This window comes from Capra hircus, chromosome 14 (assembly GCF_001704415.2).
Source record: "Capra hircus breed San Clemente chromosome 14, ASM170441v1, whole genome shotgun sequence".
Classification (NCBI taxonomy): Eukaryota; Metazoa; Chordata; class Mammalia; order Artiodactyla; family Bovidae; genus Capra; species Capra hircus.
The window spans coordinates 54,128,145-54,151,408 of NC_030821.1; the positions used below are offsets into that span (position 1 = coordinate 54,128,145).

At 42.3% G+C, this 23,264-nt stretch overlaps 1 protein-coding gene across 2 annotated transcripts in view; it reads right to left on the reverse strand.

The window, feature by feature from the left end:
• Positions 1,402-23,264, reverse strand: part of NKAIN3 (Na+/K+ transporting ATPase interacting 3) — a 526,059-nt gene continuing 504,196 nt past the window's right edge. The window contains exons 6-7 of one of the 2 annotated variants that reach the window (XM_018058468.1): positions 15,961-16,030; positions 1,402-2,063 (exon numbers count right to left, since the gene is read on the reverse strand). In XM_018058468.1, the coding sequence (XP_017913957.1) occupies positions 2,054-2,063; positions 15,961-16,030 (80 nt within the window). In that variant the 3' untranslated portion in view covers positions 1,402-2,053. The remainder of the gene's footprint in view (positions 2,064-15,960; positions 16,031-23,264) is intronic. The other variant, XM_018058469.1, reaches the window with a different exon arrangement.

Here is a 23,264-nt window from a genome sequence, read left to right on the forward strand (position 1 = left end):
ATTTTCTACATTTTTTAACATATTCTATTAGCTTCCTCCCTAGTAATACTATGTATTCATCTTGGATTTGAAGGTAAAAATTACTTATAAATTAAAAAATGCACTGTTGAATGAATATTATTTCTAATCTCTTAAATATGGGCAAGTTTTTCAAGCTATTTTTTAGGAAACTTGGAAGAGTTTGGAGTTTGCATGGGGGTTTCACAGTACTTGAATGGGTAGCAAGAGCTCCAGACAGGATCCAACTTGCTCTGACATGACAGTGAGAACTGCCTCTTTTAATTGTGGTACATTTCCAACTAATCCTTACCTTACCCTTGGGAGGGGGGGATTGTTGTTATACTTAGAGATGAGGAATTCTCTAGGGTTGAGACGTCAACACTCTCCAAGACCACAGGGGTGGGCTGGGGACCCAAGCCCCTCTCTGTCTTTGTCCTCCAGGTTCTCCTTCCTTGGGCCACAAAACATGCCCTCTGGATACAGCAGGACTCTGGATACATCAGCAAATCCCCGAGGATTTACCTCCCTCAACTGTACAAGGTGACTTGGACTGGTCTTTCTCCCCACTCCCTGCTACTTCCTGTTCATTTTTAATTTGGGTTCATTCAGCGGAATGAAAAGTGATGGGATTCAGCTGACTGATGGGAGACACAGTCCAGAGGAGGCTGTGAGTATAGCAGGCCTCCAGAAAGCCCACACTGTCATGAACCAGGGCGGACCTTATTGCATAAATTCTCAGTCTTAAGGCGATCTCATAAGATATATGGACTTGAAAGAAAAAGTAGGAAATGAAAGCCTCTATAGAAATACAAAAAAGTAGACACCATTTAAGACGGGTTGTAGACCGACTCAGAGGTTCATGGGCCAGGTTATCAACTTCTGGGTTAAATAGTGCATGTACCCAATTTCATGGCCTCTAGGAGGACCAATTCTGGTTGTTACACAAAGTGAGCAAAGCTTATTTTGATGTGGGAAATAGTAATTGAAAGATAAGAATGGAAAAAAAAATGTGATGAGTTTTCAAGACAGTCTTTTTCTTCCATGGGAAATTATGTTTCCCATATTACTTTCTTGGTTATTGGAATAGGTTAGAAGAAAGAAAAGTTGATGAAGAACCAATAGAAGTATCTATACTTCTTTAGAAGTATATAGAGAACTCCATGCCATTTTGATACTTTTTTGGAATATATTAAGAGCAACACTTCTGATTGCAGATTTATGGTTGTGATTTCTGTCCCATGAACCTATAAGCTGTATATTTAGGTCTGGGTGCCAATGGCAGGTCTGGGATAAAGGGTAGAAAATCTGAACCTCAGAGATACCCAGATTCCCTCCAAAGGGCAAAGATGTACTACTAGTCATTTCACGCTTTCTTATACCCATGATATATAATTTTTCAGAACGCAGGAAGAACAAGATGTCATTCACCATCTGAACATTTAGATTACCATACTATTATTCTGGGTTTTGGAAAGTTGAGAACAAAGGAGGACTCCCTGTTTTGTCTGGTGGTGGTGAACAATTGATCCATACGCAGTCTGAAAGCCTGATCCACTCTCTGTACCCATTTATCAGCTGTCATGGCATCTAACTTGCTGCTGAGAAACCCCAGGTGACGTCTACCACGTGAACTCTTCAGGTCTGGGGTCACCGCAGGCAGCAATGGGGACCTGACACCTCAACTATACAAACCCACATTTCTCTTAGAATTGACTGTGGAAGGTTTTCACAGAATGTTTTTTCTCATGTCGCATGCCTCACATTAAATATTGTTAAAAAATTAAAAGCCGGTTTTGGAGGTACAATTTACAAGTCTTCATATAAGAAGGAAACGACTAAAAAAATACCCACCCAAGCACCTACAACTCATCTAGCGAACAAGGCTAATAATACGTAGGCTGTGCCCGGAGGACTCCGTGACTCGTGGAAAAGCGGGGAGGTGCGGTCCACCCTCTGGAAGTAAGTGAGACGTGTTGATGCAGAGAGTGCTGTCAGTGGTGCTTTGCTTCCTAAGTCAAATTCGGCAGCTGCGTTTCAGAGTCAGTGTCGTTACTTATTTCGACCTAAAACAGAAAATATGAATTGCTTTAAAAGACTTCAAAATTGAAAATGAAATTTCCCTTCTATTTACCCGGGCTTTATAAAAGGCAAAATGTGACTTGTGCTGTCTGGGTTCCTGGCTGTAGAGTCAGCAAGCAAAACACCAGGGTTCCCTGCTTTTCCGATCAGGGTGGGCGAGCAGGTGTAAACATCAGAGGGTGGGACTTGACTTCCTGGGAAGGAAGTGTCAGCCACAGAAGATGTGGGGGGAGGTGGGTGGGGTAAAGGTGTTGTCTTTGGTGACCTTGGGGTAAAGATGACAGGGTGGTGTTGTCTCCAGACTGCCAGATATGCTCCTAACATAACCTGCAGGCTTCTGCTGGTTGACTGCTCAAGAATCATACACAGATAGGTGGCTTTCACACCACCTATGGCCCTTACATACGTCCCACTCTGTGATGGTTAATTTAAAAAATACTTTAATTTATATATTCGTGACTGCGCTGACTCTTCCTTGCTGCCAGCAGGCTTTTCTCTAGTTGCGGTGCACAGACTTCTCATTGTGGTGGCTTCTTTTGTTGCAGAGCACAGGCTTTAGGGTACATGGATTTCAGCAGTTGTGGTGCCTGGCTTAGTTGCTCCTGGACCAGGGATTGAACCTGTGTCTCCTGCATCGGCAGGTGGATTCTTTACCACTGAGCCACCAGGGAAGCCCTGTGATGGTTAGCTTTATGTGTCAATTTGGCTAGGCCATAACATCTAGACATTTGGTCAAACACTAGTCTAAAAGTCACTGTGATGGCATTTTTTTTTTTTAAAAGAGATTAACCTTTAAATCAATAGACTTTGAGTAAAGTAACTTCTCTCCATAATGTGGGTGGATTGTGCTCAATCAGTTGAAGGTGTGAAGAGAAAAGACTGAGGTCTCTGGAGGAAGAAGGAATTCTGCCTCCAGCCTGCCTTTGGACTCAAGATGCAATGTAAACTCTTCCTGGGTCTCTAGTCTGCCTGCCTACTCTGCAGATTTACACTTGCCAACCCCATAATCACATGAACAGATTTCTTAAAATCTCTCTCTCGCTCTCCACACACACACACACACACACACACACCCTATTGATTCTGTTTCTCTGAAATACACACTCTCATCTCCAGTCGTCCTTGTCTCCACACATTTGATAAAGATGTTGCACCTTTCAGACCCCGCACCAGGCAATTCACCTTGGGAAGGCGAGGGCTTCAGTTACAGCATCTTCATACAGTATCAGCCTCAACACAGTATCTGCTACATAATTCAGTTCAGTTCAGATAAGTCTCTCAGTCGTGTCCGACTCTTTGTGACCCCATGAATTGCAGCACACCAGGCCTCCCTGTCCATCACCAACTCCCGGAGTTCACTCAGACTCACATCCATCAAGTCAGTGATGCCATCCAGCCATCTCATCCTCTGTCGTCCCCTTCTCCTCCTGCCCCCAATCCCTCCCAGCATCAAAGTCTTTTCCAATGAGTCAACTCTTTGCATGAGGTGGCCAAAGTACTGGAGTTTCAGCTTTAGCATCATTCCTTCCAAAGAAATCCCAGGGCTGATCTCCTTCAGAATGGATTGGTTGGATCTCCTTGCTGTCCAACGGACTCTCAAGAGTCTTCTCCAACAACAGTTCAAAAGCATCAATTCTTTGGCACTCAGCCTTCTTCACAGTCCAACTCTCACATCCATACATGACCACTGGAAAAACCATAGCCTTGACTAGACGGACCTTAGTCGGCAAAGTAATGTCTCTGCTTTTGAATATGCTATCTAGGTTGATCATAACTTTTCTTCCAAGGAGTAAGCTACATAATTGGCACCCAGCAAATATTTGTTGCATACTTCTGCTCTGTTTCTCTCTTGTGAGAAGTCTTAGCTGGTCCAAACCTACTTATCTTTGAGGTCAGTGGTTATTTCTTCTCCTTGAAGTCCCCACTTCCACCCCAGTGGTGTTGCTTGCTCATCCTGCTCATGGCAACTCACACACTATGACTGGACCCCATGTGGGGCAAACAGCATTCGGCCTCACAAGCAACTGTGCCCTGACTGTTTCACTCAGCTCCGTTAAGTTTTCTCCCTCCAACTAAATTATAAGCAGGGTGCTGGTGGAGACCATCTTTCATGCTTGTTTTATCTCCCCATCCAGCAGTTCTCTCCCATTAACTCAGTTTGATGACTCTCTCTACGACTTGGAATATAGACTTTTTAGTCATAACTTGAAATAGCTGAAAAAAAGATTAAAATTTTCAGTTTTCCTTTTGGTAGCCACCCTTATCCCTGTAAATTCTGTTCTCTTCTCAGTCCTTAGGGATGGGACCCCTCCGTTCCCTCCTTGCTACTTATCACATTTTCTCTGCATTCCTATTTCTCTACATTCTGAAAGATGTAGCCCAAATGCCTAGCCCTTTTACCCCACTGAAGTTTAACAAGGAAAGATAAAGAGGTGAAATTAAATGGTGGAATTTTTGTGGTTTTATAAATCTTCTAGTCCGAAGATTTATTTGAGAGTCAAGTTGTGGAGGTGTATTCGTCAATCCAACAGGTGACTCTTCTAGAATGGGATAGACAGTAGAGGAGGATGTTTTCTTTCTTTGTTAGCAAATAGTATTGGTGGTGGTGGAGGGTGTGGTCAGGGGCACGTCTAGGTACCTGCTCATTTATCCTTCTTTTTAAAAATCTTTTTAATTTTTACCTTTTTTAAAAAATTAATTTTTATTGGAGTATAGCTGATTTACAATGATGTGTTAGTTTCTATTATACGGCAAAGTGACTCAGCTACACGTATACATATATCTCTTCTTTTTTTGGATTTCCTTCCCATTTAGGTCACCACAGAGAACTGAGTAGAGTCCCCTGTGCTATACAGCACAGTCTCACTTAGTTGTCTGTCTTATACGTAGTATCAATAATGTATATATGCCAATCCACACCCCCAATTCATCTTACTCTCACTTCCCTACATTTGTCTTTCATGTGATGAAAATGAAAGAGTGAAGAGAAAAAGTTGGCTTAAAATTCAACATTCAGAAAAATAAGATTCTGGCATCTGGTCCCATTACTTCATGGCAAATAGATGGGGAAACAGTGACAGACTTTATTTTTTTGGGTTCCAAAATCAGTGCAGATGGTGACTGCAGCCATGAAATTAAAAGTTGCTTGCTCCTGGGAAGAAAAGTTATGACCAACCTAGACAGCTTATTAAAAAGAAGAGACATTACTTTGTAACAAAGGTCCATCTAGTCAAAGCTATAGTTTTTCCAGTAGTCATGTATGGATGTGAGAGTTGGACTATAAAGAAAGCTGAGCACTGAAGAATTGATGCTTTTGAACTGTGGTGTTGGAGAAGACTCTTGAGAGTTCCTTGGACTGCAAGGAGATTCAACCAGTCCATCTTAAAGGAAATCAGTCCTGAATATTCATTGGAAGGACTGATGCTGAAACTGAAACTCTAATCCTTTGGCCACCTGATGCGAAGAACTGACTCATTGAAAAAGACCCTGATGCTGGGAAAGATTGAAGGTGGCAGGAAAAGGGGATGAGAGAGGATGAGATGGTTGAATGGCATCACCAACTCCATGGACATGAGTTTCAGTAAACTCTGGGAGTTGGTGATGGACAGGGAGGCCTGGTGTGCTGCAGTCCATGGGGTCACAAAGAGTTGGACACAACTGAGCAACTAAACTGAACTGAACCTCTGCTTATAGCTATTTTCTTTTTAAAAAAAGTTCTGTTTATTTTATTCTATTCTGGCTGTGCTGGGTCTTTGCTGCATGTAAGTCTCCTCTAGTTGCAGTGGGTGAGGGCTGCTCCTTGCTGCGGCGCATGAGCTTCTCATTGTGGTGGCTTCCTTGTTGCAGGGCACAGGCTGTAGGGCACGTGGGCTTCTGCAGTTGTGGCTCTCAGGCTCTAGAGCACAGGCTCAGTGGTTGTGGTACATGGGCTCAGTTTTCCTTGGCAAATTGGATCCTCTTGGACCAGGAATCAAACCAATGTCCTTTGCATTGCAAGATGGAATCTTAACTACTGGACCACCAGGGAAGCCCCATATAGGTACTCTTTTCTGCTCTGGGGCTTTAGCAATATTTACTGAAAAAACAGTGAAGTAGGCTGAGACTGTTCCAAGGATTCCTGGTAGGAATTCTGGAGTGTTTCCTCAGGCATCGGGAAATATCCCTGCAAGGAGTTTTCTAAGAAGACAGTAAAGCAACTTTGAAAGCAGGCATTGACAGGAAAGCCTGTTGACAACCGTGCCTAAGGTTTTTATTAGCAGATGGGTTTTTAAAAATCAAACATACATAGAAGAGAATGCTATTATGAATCCTGTTTACTCACCATGCAGAATCAACTAAAATAAAAATGATCTAATTAAGTTTCAGGTATTCACGCAACATTTTTCTTTTTTTAGCTAGAGTATTTAAAAGCAAATCTTAGACATCATGTCATATGTGTCACTTATGGGCACATTCAAGTGACGATTCCCTAGCTCAGTGATTTTTCCTTGTTGTTCTTGTTTAGTGGCTAAGTCATATCTGACTCTTTTGCAGCCCCATGGACTGTAGCCTGCAGGCTCCTCCAGCCATAGGATTCTCCAGGCAAGAATACTGGAGTGGGTTGCCATTTCCTTCTCCAGGAGATCTTCCTTGGTCGGGGATCTAACCTGAGTTTCCTGCATTGATAGGCGGATTCTTTACTACTGAGCCACAAGAGAAGCCCAATAGGTCTTTCAAATCTCTTAAATTTTATGAGTTCCCTCTCCCCCACCTTTTTTTTCTTCTTCCCATTTTCCCTATGCTGTTTCCCACATCCTAGATTGGTTGATTCCTTCCTTCTGGTGAGGTTTAACTTACTCTGTTATTCTTGTATTTTTACACTTTCAGTCCAAGATCAGTTAGTCCAAGATATTGCATAGATGGTGCCATGTCTTCTTACTGCATCACCTCTAGAGACACATAATGTCTAGTTGTCACTCTTTTAATGATGGATCAATTAGTCTAGGTTGAAGAGTTTGAGTTTGGGGATCCTTAAAAAGAATTTTTTTTTTTTTTTAGCAGATGTTTGTAGATAAGTTAGCAGTTGCCTGAGGATAACTACCCTCAAGGCAGAATGAAATCAATGATAAGACAGTGATGTTATTCCAAAGTTCATCTCCTGATGGGCCTGTCATTGCCTCTTTTTCTATTGCTTTTTAAGTCTCACTGTGTCACGTCTGGGGTGTGTGTGCTGTGTGTGTGTGTGCTTGACTCTGTGTTTTGTACATTCTTTCTTTCCTTTTTTAAGTAACAAGCTCAAATTTTTATTGTCTTCATAATAAAACAATATATGAAGCTCAAAACTTGATCAACTGGCCCTTTCTCTTATCTCCTCCCAGATCAAAAATGCTTGCACCTCTTAATAGTCAGCATTCTCTTAGATCTACTTCCTGGGTGGCTCAGTGGTAAGGAATCTGCCCACAATGTGGGAGACTCAGGTTCGATCCCAGGGTAGGGAAGATCCCCTGGAGGAGGGCATGGCAACCCACTCCAGTATTCTTGCCTGGAGATCCCATGGATAGAGGAGCCCAGCGGTTTACAGTCCACAGGGTCGCAAAGAGTCGGACACGACTGAATGACCAATACTAGATCTGCAGTTGGGCTCAGCACATTCAAGCTTGAGTACAGTCTTTTTTGTAGTTTTAGCCTTTTTCTGGAAAATTGGCTGAGTCTGCCTATGATAGGCGCTTTGCTTCCTGTCGTAACGCCACTTTCCCTGTGCATGCAGAGAATCCTTGCCTTTCTTGTACTATGTCACTCTGTGCAGCTGGCGCTTGCCACACTTCGTACAGAAAGTCTGGCAGGTTTTAGGAACATTCACCCCCTTGGCAAGAGCACTGTCGGCACAGAAAGAAGCTTTCTTATGCCTTGTTTCTTCCCAGAACCTGTCATAACTTGCAACTTATACATATTTTTGATGTGACTATAGAGTGAAAGATACGTATTTGACATTAAACTTGGTTTATGTTCTTTATCTTTAATTTTAAAATCAGTGGATACTTCCTCTTGGGGACAGGACCAAATGAAGCTACCTCTACTCATGCTGGTTAATTTTTTTTGGTGGGGGGAGATGCTCTGTAACTCCATACCTCTACAGAAATCAATTTTCATGCCATTGACACCGATGACAAGTACTGAGAAAAATCCTGAGTTTCTTGGAAAGACAGGAATTGATAAATTCCCTGGAGGGTACCGTTTGGATATGAGCTTTCTCATTTTGGAAAAGGTTTTATGTGAACCAGGCTCCATAAGCTCTGGGGGCAGTGTGCAAGGTCATGTGTCAAATGAGAGGACCTCTGTGTCTCCAGCGAGGCGTAGGACAGATAACTGAACATGGGCAAGGAGCCTCTCTTGCATGTGGCCGGCTGCACCGCTGGTGGCCACGTTCTTGCCTAGTAGACAGTGGTGCATCAACTGGCCAGAGTAGGAAGGAGTCAGAACTGTGTGAGACGTATAAACACAGCCATCTCACTGCTACTGGTCAAATAATTACACATTTCCCCGGTGGCTCAGACACTAAAGAATCTGCCCGCAATGCGGGAGACCCGTGATAGATCCTTGGATGAGGAAGATCCACTGGAGAAGGAAATGGCAATCCACTCCAGTGTTTTTGCCTGGGAAATCCCATGGACAGAGGAGCCTGGTGGTCTATGCAGTCCATGGAGTCACAGAGTCGGACACGACTGAGTGACCAAGCAGCAGTGTAGGATGTATTCTTATATATCCCTAAAAAGGGATAATCATCACCTAGGATGGATCAGAACGTCATGAACACTGCGACAGAGGGAAGGAACTCCAAGCCAGGGAGAACAGTGAGCCCTGGGTGCTGCCCCCTGAGTAAGGCAGGCAGGCAGGGGCACCAGCTCTCCTTGGGGACCACACAGAGGGGCTGAGTACTTTACTATTTAGCGCTCTGGAGGCTTGAGGCCACCCTGGAGGGTTAATGTGTACAAAGAGCTGCCTTTCCAGGGACTGATGGGAACAGAAGTGCACACTCAGTAATGGGAAAAGTGAGCCAGTCATTGCTCCGAGCAGGTCATTGGCACCTGGCTCTGTGTACCACAGAGATAGACACACAGACACCTAGATGGATATGAAAGTGTGAAAGCCAATTGAGGATGAGTCAAAATACGATCCAGCCAGAGAGCTATCACTTTATTAGTCTTCAGTTGCTCGGTCAGGAAATGGAGGAGTGATGGGATGAATGATGGTTCCCTGGCTGCAATTTACTAATACATTGTTGGAGGTTATTGGCTTTTACTTATTATTATTTCATAAATTTATTTTTGTGTCTTTTATTTTTAATTAATTTTTATTGGAGTATAGCTGCTTTACAATGTTGTGTTAGTTTCTGCTGTACAGCAAAATGAATCAGCCATGTGCTGTACTTAGCCGCTCAGTCGTGTCCAGCTATTTGTGACCCCATGGACTGTAGCCTGCTAGACTCCTGTGTCTATGGAATTCTCCAGGCAAGAGTACTGGGGTGGGTTGCCATGCCCTCCTCCAGGGGATCTTCCAGACCCGGGGAACGAACCCATTGTCTTCTGTACTGCAGGCAGATTCTTTACCACCTGAACCACCAGGGAAGCCCAGCCATACATACACGTATGCCCTCCTTTATTGGATTTTCTTGCCATTCAGGTCACTCCAGAGCACTGAGTAGTCCCCTGTGCTATACAGTAGGTTCTCATTAGTTATGTATTTCATAAACAGTATCAATAGTGTATATGTGTCCATCCCAATCTCCCAATTCTTCCCACTGCCTCCCTCTCCCACTTGGTATCCATACATTTGTTCTCTACGTCTGTGTCTGTTTCTACTTTGCAAACAGGAGCATCTATACTGTATTTCTAGATCCCACACATATGCGTTAATCAGAGTTTGAAAGCACATCATTCTTACCTCCCTGCCTTCTACACACTCACACACACACCCTTCTGATTGTCCTCCTAGCTACTTTCTAATCTAGCTGCTGTAAATGCAGGATGGCTTGGCACCAACCTGTAAGGATGCTGATACCAAACATCTGTTCTCAGGAAAGAGCAGATGGACGTGACCACCTTTGGCTCCATCCAGCAGCCCAGCTGTCAGAGGAGGATTTCCTCTGAGTCTGCACTGTGAAGGGTGGAGGTACAGGGGGAACTGACTGCAGTGCTGGCCTGAAAAGGGGGGCAGTGTGTCTTCCAGAACTTGGTTGCAATAGCAGACAATCAATGGTAGTCACATGGCATGTAACAATTTTTGTGAAGAAAAGTCAGCCTCCTGCAAAGGCAATCAGACAAGTCAAGATGCCAGAGAAAAGTCAAGTTTTTATTTGGAAATCTGAGGAAAAGATTGGCTAAAAGCAACAGGAGAAGCTTTTTCCATCAAATTTTCTCAACTGCAGTCATGGGGCATCTTCCCTGTGGAAATTTCTAACATTATCAGATCTCTCTACTTTTCTTGGACAACTTAGTTTTAAAACTCCACTGCAGTCTATCTTTGATAAACTGCTTTGGTCTGATTATTTTTATGTGAAGAGTTATTGCTCCATGGGGCTTCATTTTTCCACCACCCAGTCCCTGACCATTATAATGGTTTTTGCAAACCTTGAAGTATTTCAGTTGCTCATGATGATGCTCCTTGATTATCTGTATCTTTTTTAGAGCTGCTTGGGTTTATGCGAAACTACGTTTCTTCCTGGGGCTTCCCTGGTGGCTCAGATCAGAAAAAATCTGCCTGCAATGCAGGAGGCCTGGGTTCGATCCCTGGGTAGGGGAGATCCCTGGAGAAGAAAATGGCAACCCATTCCAGTATCCTTGTCTGGGAAATCCTATGAACAGAAGAGCCTGGAGGGCTACAGTCCATGGGGTCACAAAGAGTTGGACACAGCTGAGCAACTAACACTATATGCCTATATATGCCTAAGTTTCTTCCTGAGAGGTGTAGCTGCTTCTGTTAACCCTCTACCTCTGGTGGTACGGTTGCTTCCACCATAAGCTGCCTTGCAGCTGTCCTCTTCAAACCACAGATGACCACATGAGCAACCCTTGCACTGGTCCTTCCCCCATCATGAAAGGCGGTGTAGCAGCAGCAACGGAGAAGACCCTGATAGAAACCCAGGATGTACTTATGTTGAGAGTTAACCACCCCCCCTCCCCCACAGCCATGGCAAGATAACGGACCCCAGCACAGGCTCCCCTTGACCCCCAAGCCAGACTCAGATGACAATCACTGGAAGTATCTCTATAGCCTTAGCCATTAAGAACGACGTCATTTAGATGGTGAAGCAATGGCTGCTGGGGATCTAAGAGCATCCTCACCAAGAGCCAAGATTCCTCCTCTGCTTAAACATCTGCTTCCTTGTGGGTTTGCTGACTTTATGTGAGAACTATGGCAAAGGCCAGATTGGATAGGCACAGATTTCAACTTTGTCCTGTGCAGAGTGGCCAAGCAGATGAGACTCCATGTAGGGAACACTTGTTTTCTTCTCTTCCTCTTGATAAACTCTTCATCTTCTTTTCAAAGTCATTTCAGACATCACAGCTCAGTGGTGTCTTCTCTCCCCAAGTGAGAAGTAAACATTCCCTCTTCTTCAGAAACTTGCCTTGGGGTCATCACTTGTATCTGCTTATTTCTATGTAGGCTTCCTCTCCTGGATCATTAGCTTCTGGAGGCTGAAGCTCAAGGATCACTCATCATTTTATTATTAACAAAAATAACATTTTGTTATTTCCAGCCCAGATCCTGGTGCACATGTTATAAGTGATCAATATACAGTTGTAAATGGAAGTAAACCAATTTATTTAACCAGTGGGTCTTGATAGCTTGATGCTGTTACTTTTTCCCACAAAAAACTAACTTTTTATTTTGTACTAGGGTAAGTCCCATGAATAATGTTGTAATAACTCAGCCATACTTATATACAGATCCATTCTCCTCCAAACCCCCTTCCATCCAGGCTGCCACATAACATTGAGCAGAGTGTTACCTTTTAAAAAAATTGAAATATAGCTGATTTACAATGTTGTATTAGTTTCAGGTGTTGAGCAAAGTAATTCAGATCTGTGTGTATACATATATATGTATGTATGTATATACATAGGTATACACACACACGTCTGAATAATATGTATACACATCATATATATATATTTATATATATAATCCTTTTTCAGATTCTTTTTTTTTTCAGATTCTTTACCCTTATAGATTATTACAAGGTATTGAACATAGTTTCCTATGCTATGCAGTAGGTCCTTCTTCTTTATCTATTTTATGTATAATAGTATTAGTTATTACACATAATAGTATAATTAGTATGTATAATAGTCTCTGTTAATCCCAAACTCCTAATTTACTCCCCCTCAGCTTTCCCTGTTGGTAACCATAAGTTTGTTTTCTGTGTCTGAGTCTGTTTTCGTTTTGTAAATAAGTTCATTTGTTGATGCTGGTATTTTGAAAAGAGACAAAGCAGGAAAGACCAAATCCATATATAAATTGCCACCCCATCCCATCACCCCAGTGCACACAGTCTCACACAGGTGGGCTGTGGGCCCCGGAACTGGACACTTTATGGTTATGAGCCATGACACTATCAAACACGAGAATGGGGACTCCCTGTACAAGTCTACAGCGAATGGATGGTCTGTGACCATCCATCTAGAGTTGGAAGTGACCTGTCTACATGTGCTTGAGAATATGACTAAGATTCTTCCAGTTCCCTTCATGAAGCAGCTTTTCTGTAAACCTGGATTTGTACTCCATGGAGATCAGAGCCTTAATGAAGCTTAAAAGCCAGGGTTCACGCATGCCCCCCTAATGATTTAGTGCAGAAGACTGGCTTTTCCTCTAGTCTGTTGCTGGTACAAGGGATATGGCATCACTGCACTGCTTACAATGGAACCCAAAAGAAGGGCTTTTTAAAAAACAATCAAGCAGGTGACTGATGCCAACTGGATAAACTCTGCCATATTTGCATACTTGAGGGGAGAACCCACACCGACCTTTTAAATTGTTTCCTGTACAAAGATTTCATTTTGGGTTTAGTTTGATCTTGCAGATTCCTGCCTCCTTCATGGTAGAAGGCATTCCATATTCATCTGGCATAATGACACGCATCATCTATCAAAGCGGAAACTTGTTCTCTTGTTTCCTGCAGCTTGTAGCTGATGCCACCTTCAGCTGAAAAGTGTGGGAGGTCAGCAGTGAACAGCGTAGTTGATGTAACTAGAGATTATCACACCAAATGAAGTAGGTCAGGAAGAGAAGGACAAACACCGTAGCATATCACTTATATGTGAAATCTAAAATATGGCACAAATGAACCTATCTATGAGACAGAAGCAGGCTGATAGAGAACAGATTTGTGGTTGCCAAGGGGAGAGGGGGTGGGGGAGGGATGGACTGGGAGTTTGAAGTTGGTAAATGCAAACTATTGCATTTAGAATGGGTAAACAACAAGGTCCTAATGTATGGCAGAGGGAAAACTATATTCAACATCGTGATAAACCATAATGGAAAAGAATATTAGAAAAGAATGTCTATATGTGTGTAAGTGAGTCACTTTGCTATATAGCAGAGATTGGCAGAACACTGTAAATCAGCTGTTGTTTTTGTTGTTTTAGTTGACTCTTTGTGACCCCATGAACTGTAGCCCACCAGGTTCCTCTGTCCATGGGATTTCCCAGGCAAGAATATTGGGAGTGGGTTGCTATTTCCCTCTCTAGTGGATCTTCCTGCCCCAGGGACTGAACCTGTGTCTCCTGTGGATTCTTTACCACTGAGCCACCAGGGAAGCCTACTATACTTCAGGTTTTTAGGAAAAGCCCTTACAAGGGAGTGGAGTTGATCACAGCCTTTTAGGTAATCTTACCAGGATATTTCGTGCATTCTGGATTCACAGAGATGGAAAGGACCTTAAGAAACAGAGACAGAAGTCACGTGCCTCTGGGCCATCCCACTAGACACCCTTTACAGGCACATGGATGAGCGAGTGTCATTCAAGAAAGGAGATTCCATTATCATCAGTAATCAACTGCTGTGTTTAATAACTTCCCCTAATAAAAAGATCTTTCTTATATCCAACCAACATCTTTCATACTGCAATCTCTCTGCTGAGTTATTCTCCAGAATGGGGATGAAAGAAATCATTCATCATCCTCTTTTCACATAACAAGATGGTCCAAGTCACTGCTTGGCATTGTTTCAGTTCTTTTCTCTTCCGATGCTCTGGTCATCTTTGTTACTGCACAATCCCTGCCAAGTTCCCCACATGCCCAGATACCCACTTCTGGGGTAGATCATTCATGAGCACTCAGTAGCATCAGTAATGAGGTGGTGGTTGCTTGGTTCTGGAATGTGACGTGGGGTGAATGCTTTTCCAAACTGGATTTGCTTTAAGAAACCAACATATATTTAAACACCTATCACGTGATAGGCACTGTGCTGATTTGTGTAGCCTGTGAGCCTGTGTTTCCTTTAGCTCACTCTGCTGGAATAAAATTAATTCCACATGGGAAGGTGGAGGAGCCAATACATCCTTCTAGAGGCTTCCGTCCCCAAAGAAGCTGGGGGAGGAATTGCGGATTTGGGCAGAGGCAGCTCGTGAATGCTTTCATACATATTTCTTATACCAGTGATTGTGTTACCAGTTTCCCCTGTCATCACAAAATTACAGAGCACTGGCCTGAAAGAACAGGAAGGTCATCTGAGCAAGTCTACAATGTACTGGTGAGAGTGTCGCACCCAAGAAAGACCCCAGCTCCACCCCTTACTACTTGAGAGACTTTGGGAAGACTGTTTATCATCTATGAATCTCAGGTTTCTTATTTATAAAGTGGACTATTAGTACATTATTTTCATGAGGATGAAGTGAGATAATAACGCAAATTGTACAAAGTAGCTACTGTTTTATACAGCTGTCTATTTGCTGCTTAGAGTTTTCTAGGAATGCAGTCATGGTATCTATTTTCTTGTTTTTTAGTATTTTATCAATCAAGTGACTGTGACTCCTTCCTTATACTCAACTGAAATCTGTCCAGTTTGAGGTGTTTTCACTGTAGTTGTTGACTTTCTTCTGATTAGACAAACATTTGAGTACCAGGTGGACTTCTCTGGTGGCTCAGATGGTAAAGCATCTGCCTGCAGTGCAGGAGACCTGGGTTCTATCCCTGGGTCAGGAAGGTCCCCTGGAGGAAGACATGGCTACCCATTCCAGTAGCACATGGGCCTGTGTTTCCTTTAGCTCACTCTGCTGGAATAAATACTACCCACTCCAGTATTCTTGCCTGGAAAATTCCAAGGACAGAGGAGCCTGGCAAGCTACAGTTCATGGGGTTGCAAACAGTTGGACATGACTGAGTGACTAATACTTTTTTTTTCTTTTGAGTACTAGGCACAGTCATAAGCAGCTTTAGAGATGCTCTTTATACCGTATTCCATTTTATCCATCCTCCCTCCTCCACCCAGGTGACAGAACCAAGTCTATTCTCAGAGACATAAAAGAAGGCCCCTGGGACTGAGCCTGGATCCTAACCTAGTCTTTCTTCTCTTTTCCCTCTCCTGTGCTCCCCCAAGACACACATTAAGCCTCTTTTTTGTACACTAAATCATCCTTTCTTCCCCCAATTTGGCAATCTAACAACAAGAAAAATAAAGCAAAACTATCATTTAAGAAACTTAAATCATTGTACTACTTGAAATCCTTTTTGGAATGAACAATAATAATGATAATGTTGGGTTACATGTGAAAGGTGTGTTTCAAATATGAGTGGAAAATTAAACCAATGATTAGTAGTGGTAGGTCCAAATTATCTCAGGTTTGGTTAGTTTTGGCCAAGTTAGAAGGATTAATATTTTCCATCTCATCACACCTTTACTTACAGATGAACAGGCTTTAACGTAACATGATCCTGGCAGTAGGAGTGTGCATCAAGTCCACCTATGAAATCAACTGCAAATACAACATAGCCCAACATGAGTAAGTGTGCAAATTCACATAACAGTAGATGATTTACAAAGAACACATGAAAAGCTAACAAAAATATTTATCACACAATGGAAGAATGTGTATTTAATATAAAGACTGTTCAAAATATTATCAGTGGTCAAAAAATGGGGAAATTAAAAAAAATTTTTAATAGAGGATAATTGTTTTACAATGTTGTGCTGGCTTCTGCCATATATCAACATGGATCAGCCACAGGTATACACAGGTCCCCTCCCTCTTGAACCTCCATCCCACCTCCCACCCCATTCCACCCCTTTAGGTTGTCATAGAGCACCTGAAAAAAATGGGGAAATTTGAAGAAACACACACAGAACTTGGGATCTTAGGGACTGAAAAATCACACTTGTTACTGGCTTTAGTAAAAAATGAAGTATACTAAATAGTATTAGATTTTAAATAATATGTTTGTCCTTAGGCATACAAATATGCCCTTTCCCCTCATGTATCAAAAGATGTACCTTTTCTTCTTGTTGCCAGAAACCATTTTTTTTTCCTTAAGAATATTTATTGCATTATTAGAAAGACCTTTGAGAAGTCACAAAATATATGTCCTTGCCCTCTGTCTTCAAGCCGTTCCTGACAAATAAGCACCTGCATTTTGCAGAGAAAGTTTCAACTTCTCTCTGGTAGTGTGGTACTTGCCTCATACTGCATAGACTCACTAATTTTGTTAATATTCTTTCTAATCTGTTTCCACTTTGATAAAAACCTCAGTCTTTCTTTTGCAAACCTAATGTCCATGGTTAATCTTAGCTTATTTCTCCTGTTTTTTTTTTTTTTTTCCTGCTCTAGTCCATTAAAGGTATTAATTAGGTCATAGCAAGCTCTGGTTATATTATACTACTCTAACAAGTATCTGGGTGTATATGAACACTCTGAGCTTGGTATGTGTGTGTGTTTAGGTACACAAGATGTGAATATTTTATCATATTCTCCACTCAAGACAGGCATGCTAGTAAACTGTGATTTTGAGAAAGATGAATTAGCCTAGAAATTCAGAGGGGCCAAAAAAAGCCCATCCTTTTCCTACCACGGCACATAAGTTACCTGGACGCAACATTAAGGAGAGAAGTAGTGAGAGAAGAGTCAGCCTGAGATACTGAAACGATTTTCCCAGGACTTCCCTGGTTGTCCAGGGGTTAAGAATCCACCTGCCAGCGCAGGAGACACAGGTTTGATCTTTCCTTAGGGAAAGGGAAAGTGAAAGTGAAGTCGCTCAGTCGTGTCCGACTCTTTGCGACCCCGTGGACTGTAGCCTACCAGGCTCCTTCCTCCATGGGATTCTCCAGGCAAGAATACTGGAGTGGGTTGCCATTTCCTTCGCCAGGGGATCTTCCCAACTCAGGGATCGAACCAGGGTCTCCTGCATTGCGGGCAGACGCTTTAACCTCTGAGCCACCAGGGAAGCCTCCCACAATGCCTTGGGGCAACTAAGCCTGTAAGGCGCAACAAGAGAAGCCCTGGGATGAGAAGCCCTTGTGCAGCAAGAAGACCCAGTGCAGCCAAAATAAATAAATAAATAAAATACTTCAAAAATTCTTCTATTAAGAAAGGAGTCTTGTCAGAGAGAGCTACCAGTGTCTAAAGGGGTCATTTAGTCAGATTAGATTAAGTTTTTATTAGATTAGATATTTAATCAAATATCCAACCCCTGACCTTGTTGACCAATGGGTGAAAATTTAGAAGGAAAAATCACCTGATCAATTAACATTATTGATTAAAAATTGAATGGTCCTAAAAATAAGTTGGGTAGTACTATAATTTACTGAACTGATATGGAAAATATTTTCATAGTTAAGATACTATGACTTACAGAGGCACCTTTGGAAGTTGAAGGGTGTGTTAAAAGAATCAAAATTAAAAAAAACATACATTTATGAATAAAATTATTCAATTAAAAAGTTATTTCAAAATAAAATTATTTATAAAAATGAATATGAAAATCAATATACATATTTATTAAAGCAGAATAAAAAGAAAACTTTATACTCATTTGAACATTAAAATGTAACATTAACGTAATGATTATTTTTGGTATAAATTCATGTACTGCCATGAATCTGCTCCATGGTCCATGTCTATCTGTAAAATACCACATCACTGATCTTTTGGGGGAAAATATACACATATCTTTTCAATATAGTTTTATTGTTTTTATAAATTTATTTACAATCTTATTCAACATTTCTTTTTATGATTAGTAAACTTGAAATTGCTGATATCTTGATTGCCTCTGTAAATCATAGTATTTTTAACTATGAAAATATTTTCCGTATCAGTTCAGTTCAGTCGCTCAGTCATATCCGACTCTGCAACCCCATGGACTGCAGCATGCTAGGCTTCCCTGTCCATCACCAACTTCCAGAGCTTGCTCAAACTCATGCTGATAAATGCCAAGCAAATTTGCTACAGAAAGGACAGGTGTCATATAGTTGAGCCCAAATACTTTCCCAAGCACTGCAATTCTACCTCCATTTAGCACATTTTTCTGTGCCAAGAATTTTACAAGACACAAAATAACTTGCATTTATTTATGATACTTTTTAGACCTTCTCACAAATTAACTTTTTTCCTTTTGGTGTAGAATATAAATTTGTCAAATAAAATGCAGTTCTGTCAAAAGAGTCTTTTCTCAAGTCAAGAGATTTCAAAAGGAAACTATGAAACTGAAAATTAAATTTCATATAACATTTGAACTCTCAATATTTAATTTGTCCAGTTTGCTTGTTTTGTGAGCATAAATTTCCATGTTTTCCTTTTTTTGTAAGCTTTCACTTATTGCCATCTACTAAAGATTCAAAACATGATTTTAGGGGTGCTTCATTTGTTGAATAATTTGACTTAAGTTCTTCAACTGATCTTGAATGCAGTGCAGCTAAAATGCGGAAGACTCATTTATAAAATGCTCACAGTCACTTGGATTAATTTACGAAGAGTTCTTTAAAGACAGAAATGACCCTAACTGATTAATGAAGAGAAGCCAAGAGAGAAAACATATTCTGTTATCCCAAAGACTTTGTTTTGTTTGCTTGTTTTCAACATCAATTGCATTACAAAAATATTCGCAGGGAAATGCAAACCAAAACCACAATGAGATACTACTTTATACTCACCAAAATGGCTATAAAAATTAGATAATAAATGTTGGTAAAGATATAGAGAAATTGGAACCCTCATGCACCGCTGGTGGTAATGTAAAATGTTGCAAGACAGGTGGTTCTTAAAAGAGGAAATACAGAGTTACCATGCGTGCTTGCATGCTCACTCATGTCTGACTCCTTGGGACCCCATGGACTGTAGCCTACCAGGCTCCTCTGTCCATGGGGATTCTCCAGGCAAGAATGCTAGAGTGGGTTGCCATGCCCTCCTCCAGGGGATCTTCCTGACCCAGGGATCAAACCCATGTCTCCTGCATCTCCTGCATTAGCAGGTGGATTCTTACTCCCAGGTATATACCCAAGAGAAACGGAAACATACATCCACATAAAAATTTGTACACAAATTTTTAAACTCTCAATATTTAGTTTGTCCAGTTTTCTTGTTTTGTGAGCATAAATTTCCATGTTTTCCTTTTTGGTAAGCTTTCACTTATTACCATTTACTAAAAGATTCAAAAGATGATTTTGAATCATTTTTGAAAACAGCATTATTCATCATATCCAAAAGGTGGAAAAAGTAGGTAATTAAGAAACTGAAAACATCAAGAATCTTTTATGAGAAGAACAGAACAATGTTGTTTTTGTCAACAGAAACCTGATATTTCCATATTAGAAAAATAGTTTTTTAAGCACACACTGACACTTCCCATTTGTCAGAGTAGGAATACAGTTTAAGTAAAGAGGTAAACTGAAGTGTTTATAGATTTTAAAGTTTTTAAAAATGATGCTTTAAAAAATGAAGTTGTTCTTTGACCCAATGAAATACTTGAAAACAACTCAGTAGGAAATACCTTCAGCTTTTTAAGCTTTCAGAGTGGTAGTTGTATCACACTGTTAAGAAAGTGAAGTGACTGTGCATTCTAAAAGTCACTGTAATGAGAAAGATGGGAGAACAGAAGCTGCTGAATTAAGGAGTTGCTCCAGTAGAAATAAGGAGATGAATTGCAATGAAACCTGAGAAGTAGCAGAAGAGGCATAGATGGGTTTTCAGAAATATTAGAAAAGGAGAATTAGAAACAAAACATCATGAAATCTGAAGCAATCACAGCAAGAACACCATCTAAGGGTCTTTGGCAGAAGAGTGGCTTGGGAGGAGATGAGAAAGACAGAAGGTAGAGGGGTGTGCACAACTTGCTGAGTGACCTGCAGGATAATTGACTTGAATTCTCTGGTTATTAAAGTCTTAAAATGTAGAACAGAAAAATCAGCACAATTAAGAGCTGGCATCAATGGTGCAGAAAAGCCTGTTACAGAGAACATTGCCCTCTTCACCCATTCTCGGAAACTGAGGTGTTACTATAAAAGATCCCTTGGGGAGAGCCCACAGCCTGGAAACCCCATTGTTTGTAGTCCTTTCAAATGTATTTCCTGTGCCAACTTCCAAGCACAGAGCCAAGTGACTTCTCAGAACAAATTATGTTACTTGCAATGGAACATCTTTGTGGTTATTCACTTTCCCCATGGTAGATCCCAGACAGGGGCTCTCACTGACCTGGAGGAACTCCAAAGCCACTTTGGATTTATAGCATCATCTTACTGTACAAACACAGACTTGTTTTCCACTTGTTGGGCTTCCCTGGTGGCTCAGACGGTAAAGAATCCATCTGTAAAGCTGAATAACAGGGTTCCATCCCTGGGTCAGGAAGATCCCCTGGAGAAGCGAATGGCTACCCACTCCAGTATTCTTGCCTGGAAAATTCCACAGACAGAGAGGAACCTGGAGGATAACAGTCCATGGGGTCGCAAGAGTAAGGCACGACTAATACTTTCACTTTTCTTTTTTTCTCACTTTTCCACTTGTAAGAGATTCACAAGTGAGTCTTCTGTTTGACTACAGGGAACTTTTGGTCATCAGTGAGGTTTCCATTAGATAAGTCAGTATTACCTACTCAGGGCTTCATCCAGGCACTGCAATCCCAACTGACACCTAAAGCAAGACAGGCCATTTTCAGTGCTCACTCAAGCTATCATTTATGTCCCAGGTTTAACTAGATTCACCCTGGTGGCTCAGCTGGTAAAGAACTCGCCTGACGATGCAGGAGATACAAGACATGTGGGTTCGATCCCTGGGTTGGGAAGATCCCCTGGAGGAGGGCATGACAATACACACCAGTTCTTGCCTGGAGAACCCCCATGGACAGAGGAGTCTGGTGGGTTACAGTTCATGGGGTCACAAACAGTTGGATACGACTAAGTGTGCATGCACACACACAGCAGAGAATGAACCAGAATGCAGGCATTTTTTTCTGATCCAGCTCTGTTGCACACTGCCTTGTCTCTGATTGGGAAACACGGAGACACTCTACCATTGTGTTTAGCTCAGAGAAATGAAAAGACTTGGGAGGATGAGGATCAATTAACATATTTACTCTGAGCCTGCTTCTTGCTCGATCATTGTTCCCGCTACGTCGTTATGAGACTACTCTAATAAGCATTTATTTTATAGGTCGCCAGCAATACTGCTTAAGGGAGAACTTCTCAGGCTTCTAAAGAACTCAAATATGGGGGCCGTTACATTGTGATTTACTCATTCTGTGATAGGAATTCATAAGAGAAAAGCCAGGGCAGACGCTCGACATCCACTGAGTTCATGCAGTGAGGCCCTTAACAGACCACAGGGAGGATTTTGCAGACCCCCGTAGGTAATGAAGGCTTTTAGGAGAGAGCGGTGGTTTCTGAGGGAGCTGGCAACTGAACTCTGCCTGTGTTACTAGGGAACGAGCTGGCCCACAGCATCGCTGATCTGCTGCCTCTCCCTGTCTGAAGAATCTGAGCTTTCAGAGGACACGACCTGCTGAGCCAAATCGCAGACCATGGTGGGGCAGCTCACATCACACAGAGTGGGTCCAGGCATGGTGCCCCCATGGGTCTGCTGGACCTGGTGAACTTGACTGTGCCCTGAAACACTGCTGACCCCCAGAGCAGGTGGTTGGGGCTGTGCAACCTCCTGCTGGAAATAACTTTAGGAATGTTAAGAGCTGTTCAAACTGGTAGATGACAGCCCATGGGCAAGCTTTGTTAATGTTCATGATTATTCTCTTTATAATGTAGGAAATTTACCATCCCCTCCACCTTTCAGAAAGCACTGGGAGCTGAAGAAGGGAAGCTTCTCGCATGGGACCCCTGAGATGCTCAGGGAGAAGTCAGCCTCACTGGAGGGGCAGAGTCTGCCACCCTAGACGTGGCCTTGGCCAGGTCCGTCTTCCAGCACATTAACCTCTTTTTGCCTGCTATCAGCCATGCAAAGTGGATCCATCTCACTTCATCTGGTCCCCCTCAGGCAAAGGCACTGATGTGGAAAGCTGATACTGCACAATGACTCGGATGGCTCTGTGGCCTGGGAAACACCGAGAGGTGTCACTGGGAGAGTCTGGAGGGTCTGGAAGAAACCACACGTCTGTCTGGGGGTTCCAGTCCCTCCTCCTCTTGCGGGGTCGGGGTGGGGAGGCAATAAGAGGCCAGCTGTCTTCAGCTGGGGAGTGCATGCCCCAGGGGATGTGAGGACTTCCCAAACGGTGTGTAATTTAAGGTGGAGGTGGAAGTGTTAGTTGCTCAGTCATGTCCAACTCTTTGCGAACCCATGGCCTGTAGCCTGTAGACAGGCTCCTCTGTCCATAGAATTCTCCAAGCAAGAATATTGGAGTGGGTTGCCATGCCCTTCTCCAGGGGACCTTCCCAACCCAGGGATTGAACCTGTGTCTCCTGCATTGCAGGCAGATTCTTTACCATCTTAGCCACCCAGGAAGCCGATTTAAGGTAGCCAATTCCAAAAGTGTTATTCCAAAACGTGTGTGTCCTGAGAAGGTACCTGTGGCCATTCTGGTTCTGGGTTCACTCATTCTCTTCCACAGCTATCTACTTTCTGCTTGACTGAAGGCATTTATCTCAACCATCTGGAGAGGCACGCATCTTACTGCACTTCCCAGGGTAAAAGGCTCCAGGGCACTAAACCAAAGCAAAGTTTTAATTTCTTATGAGGGATGATAAAGTAACAGCTACTAATGACAAGGTAGGTAGCT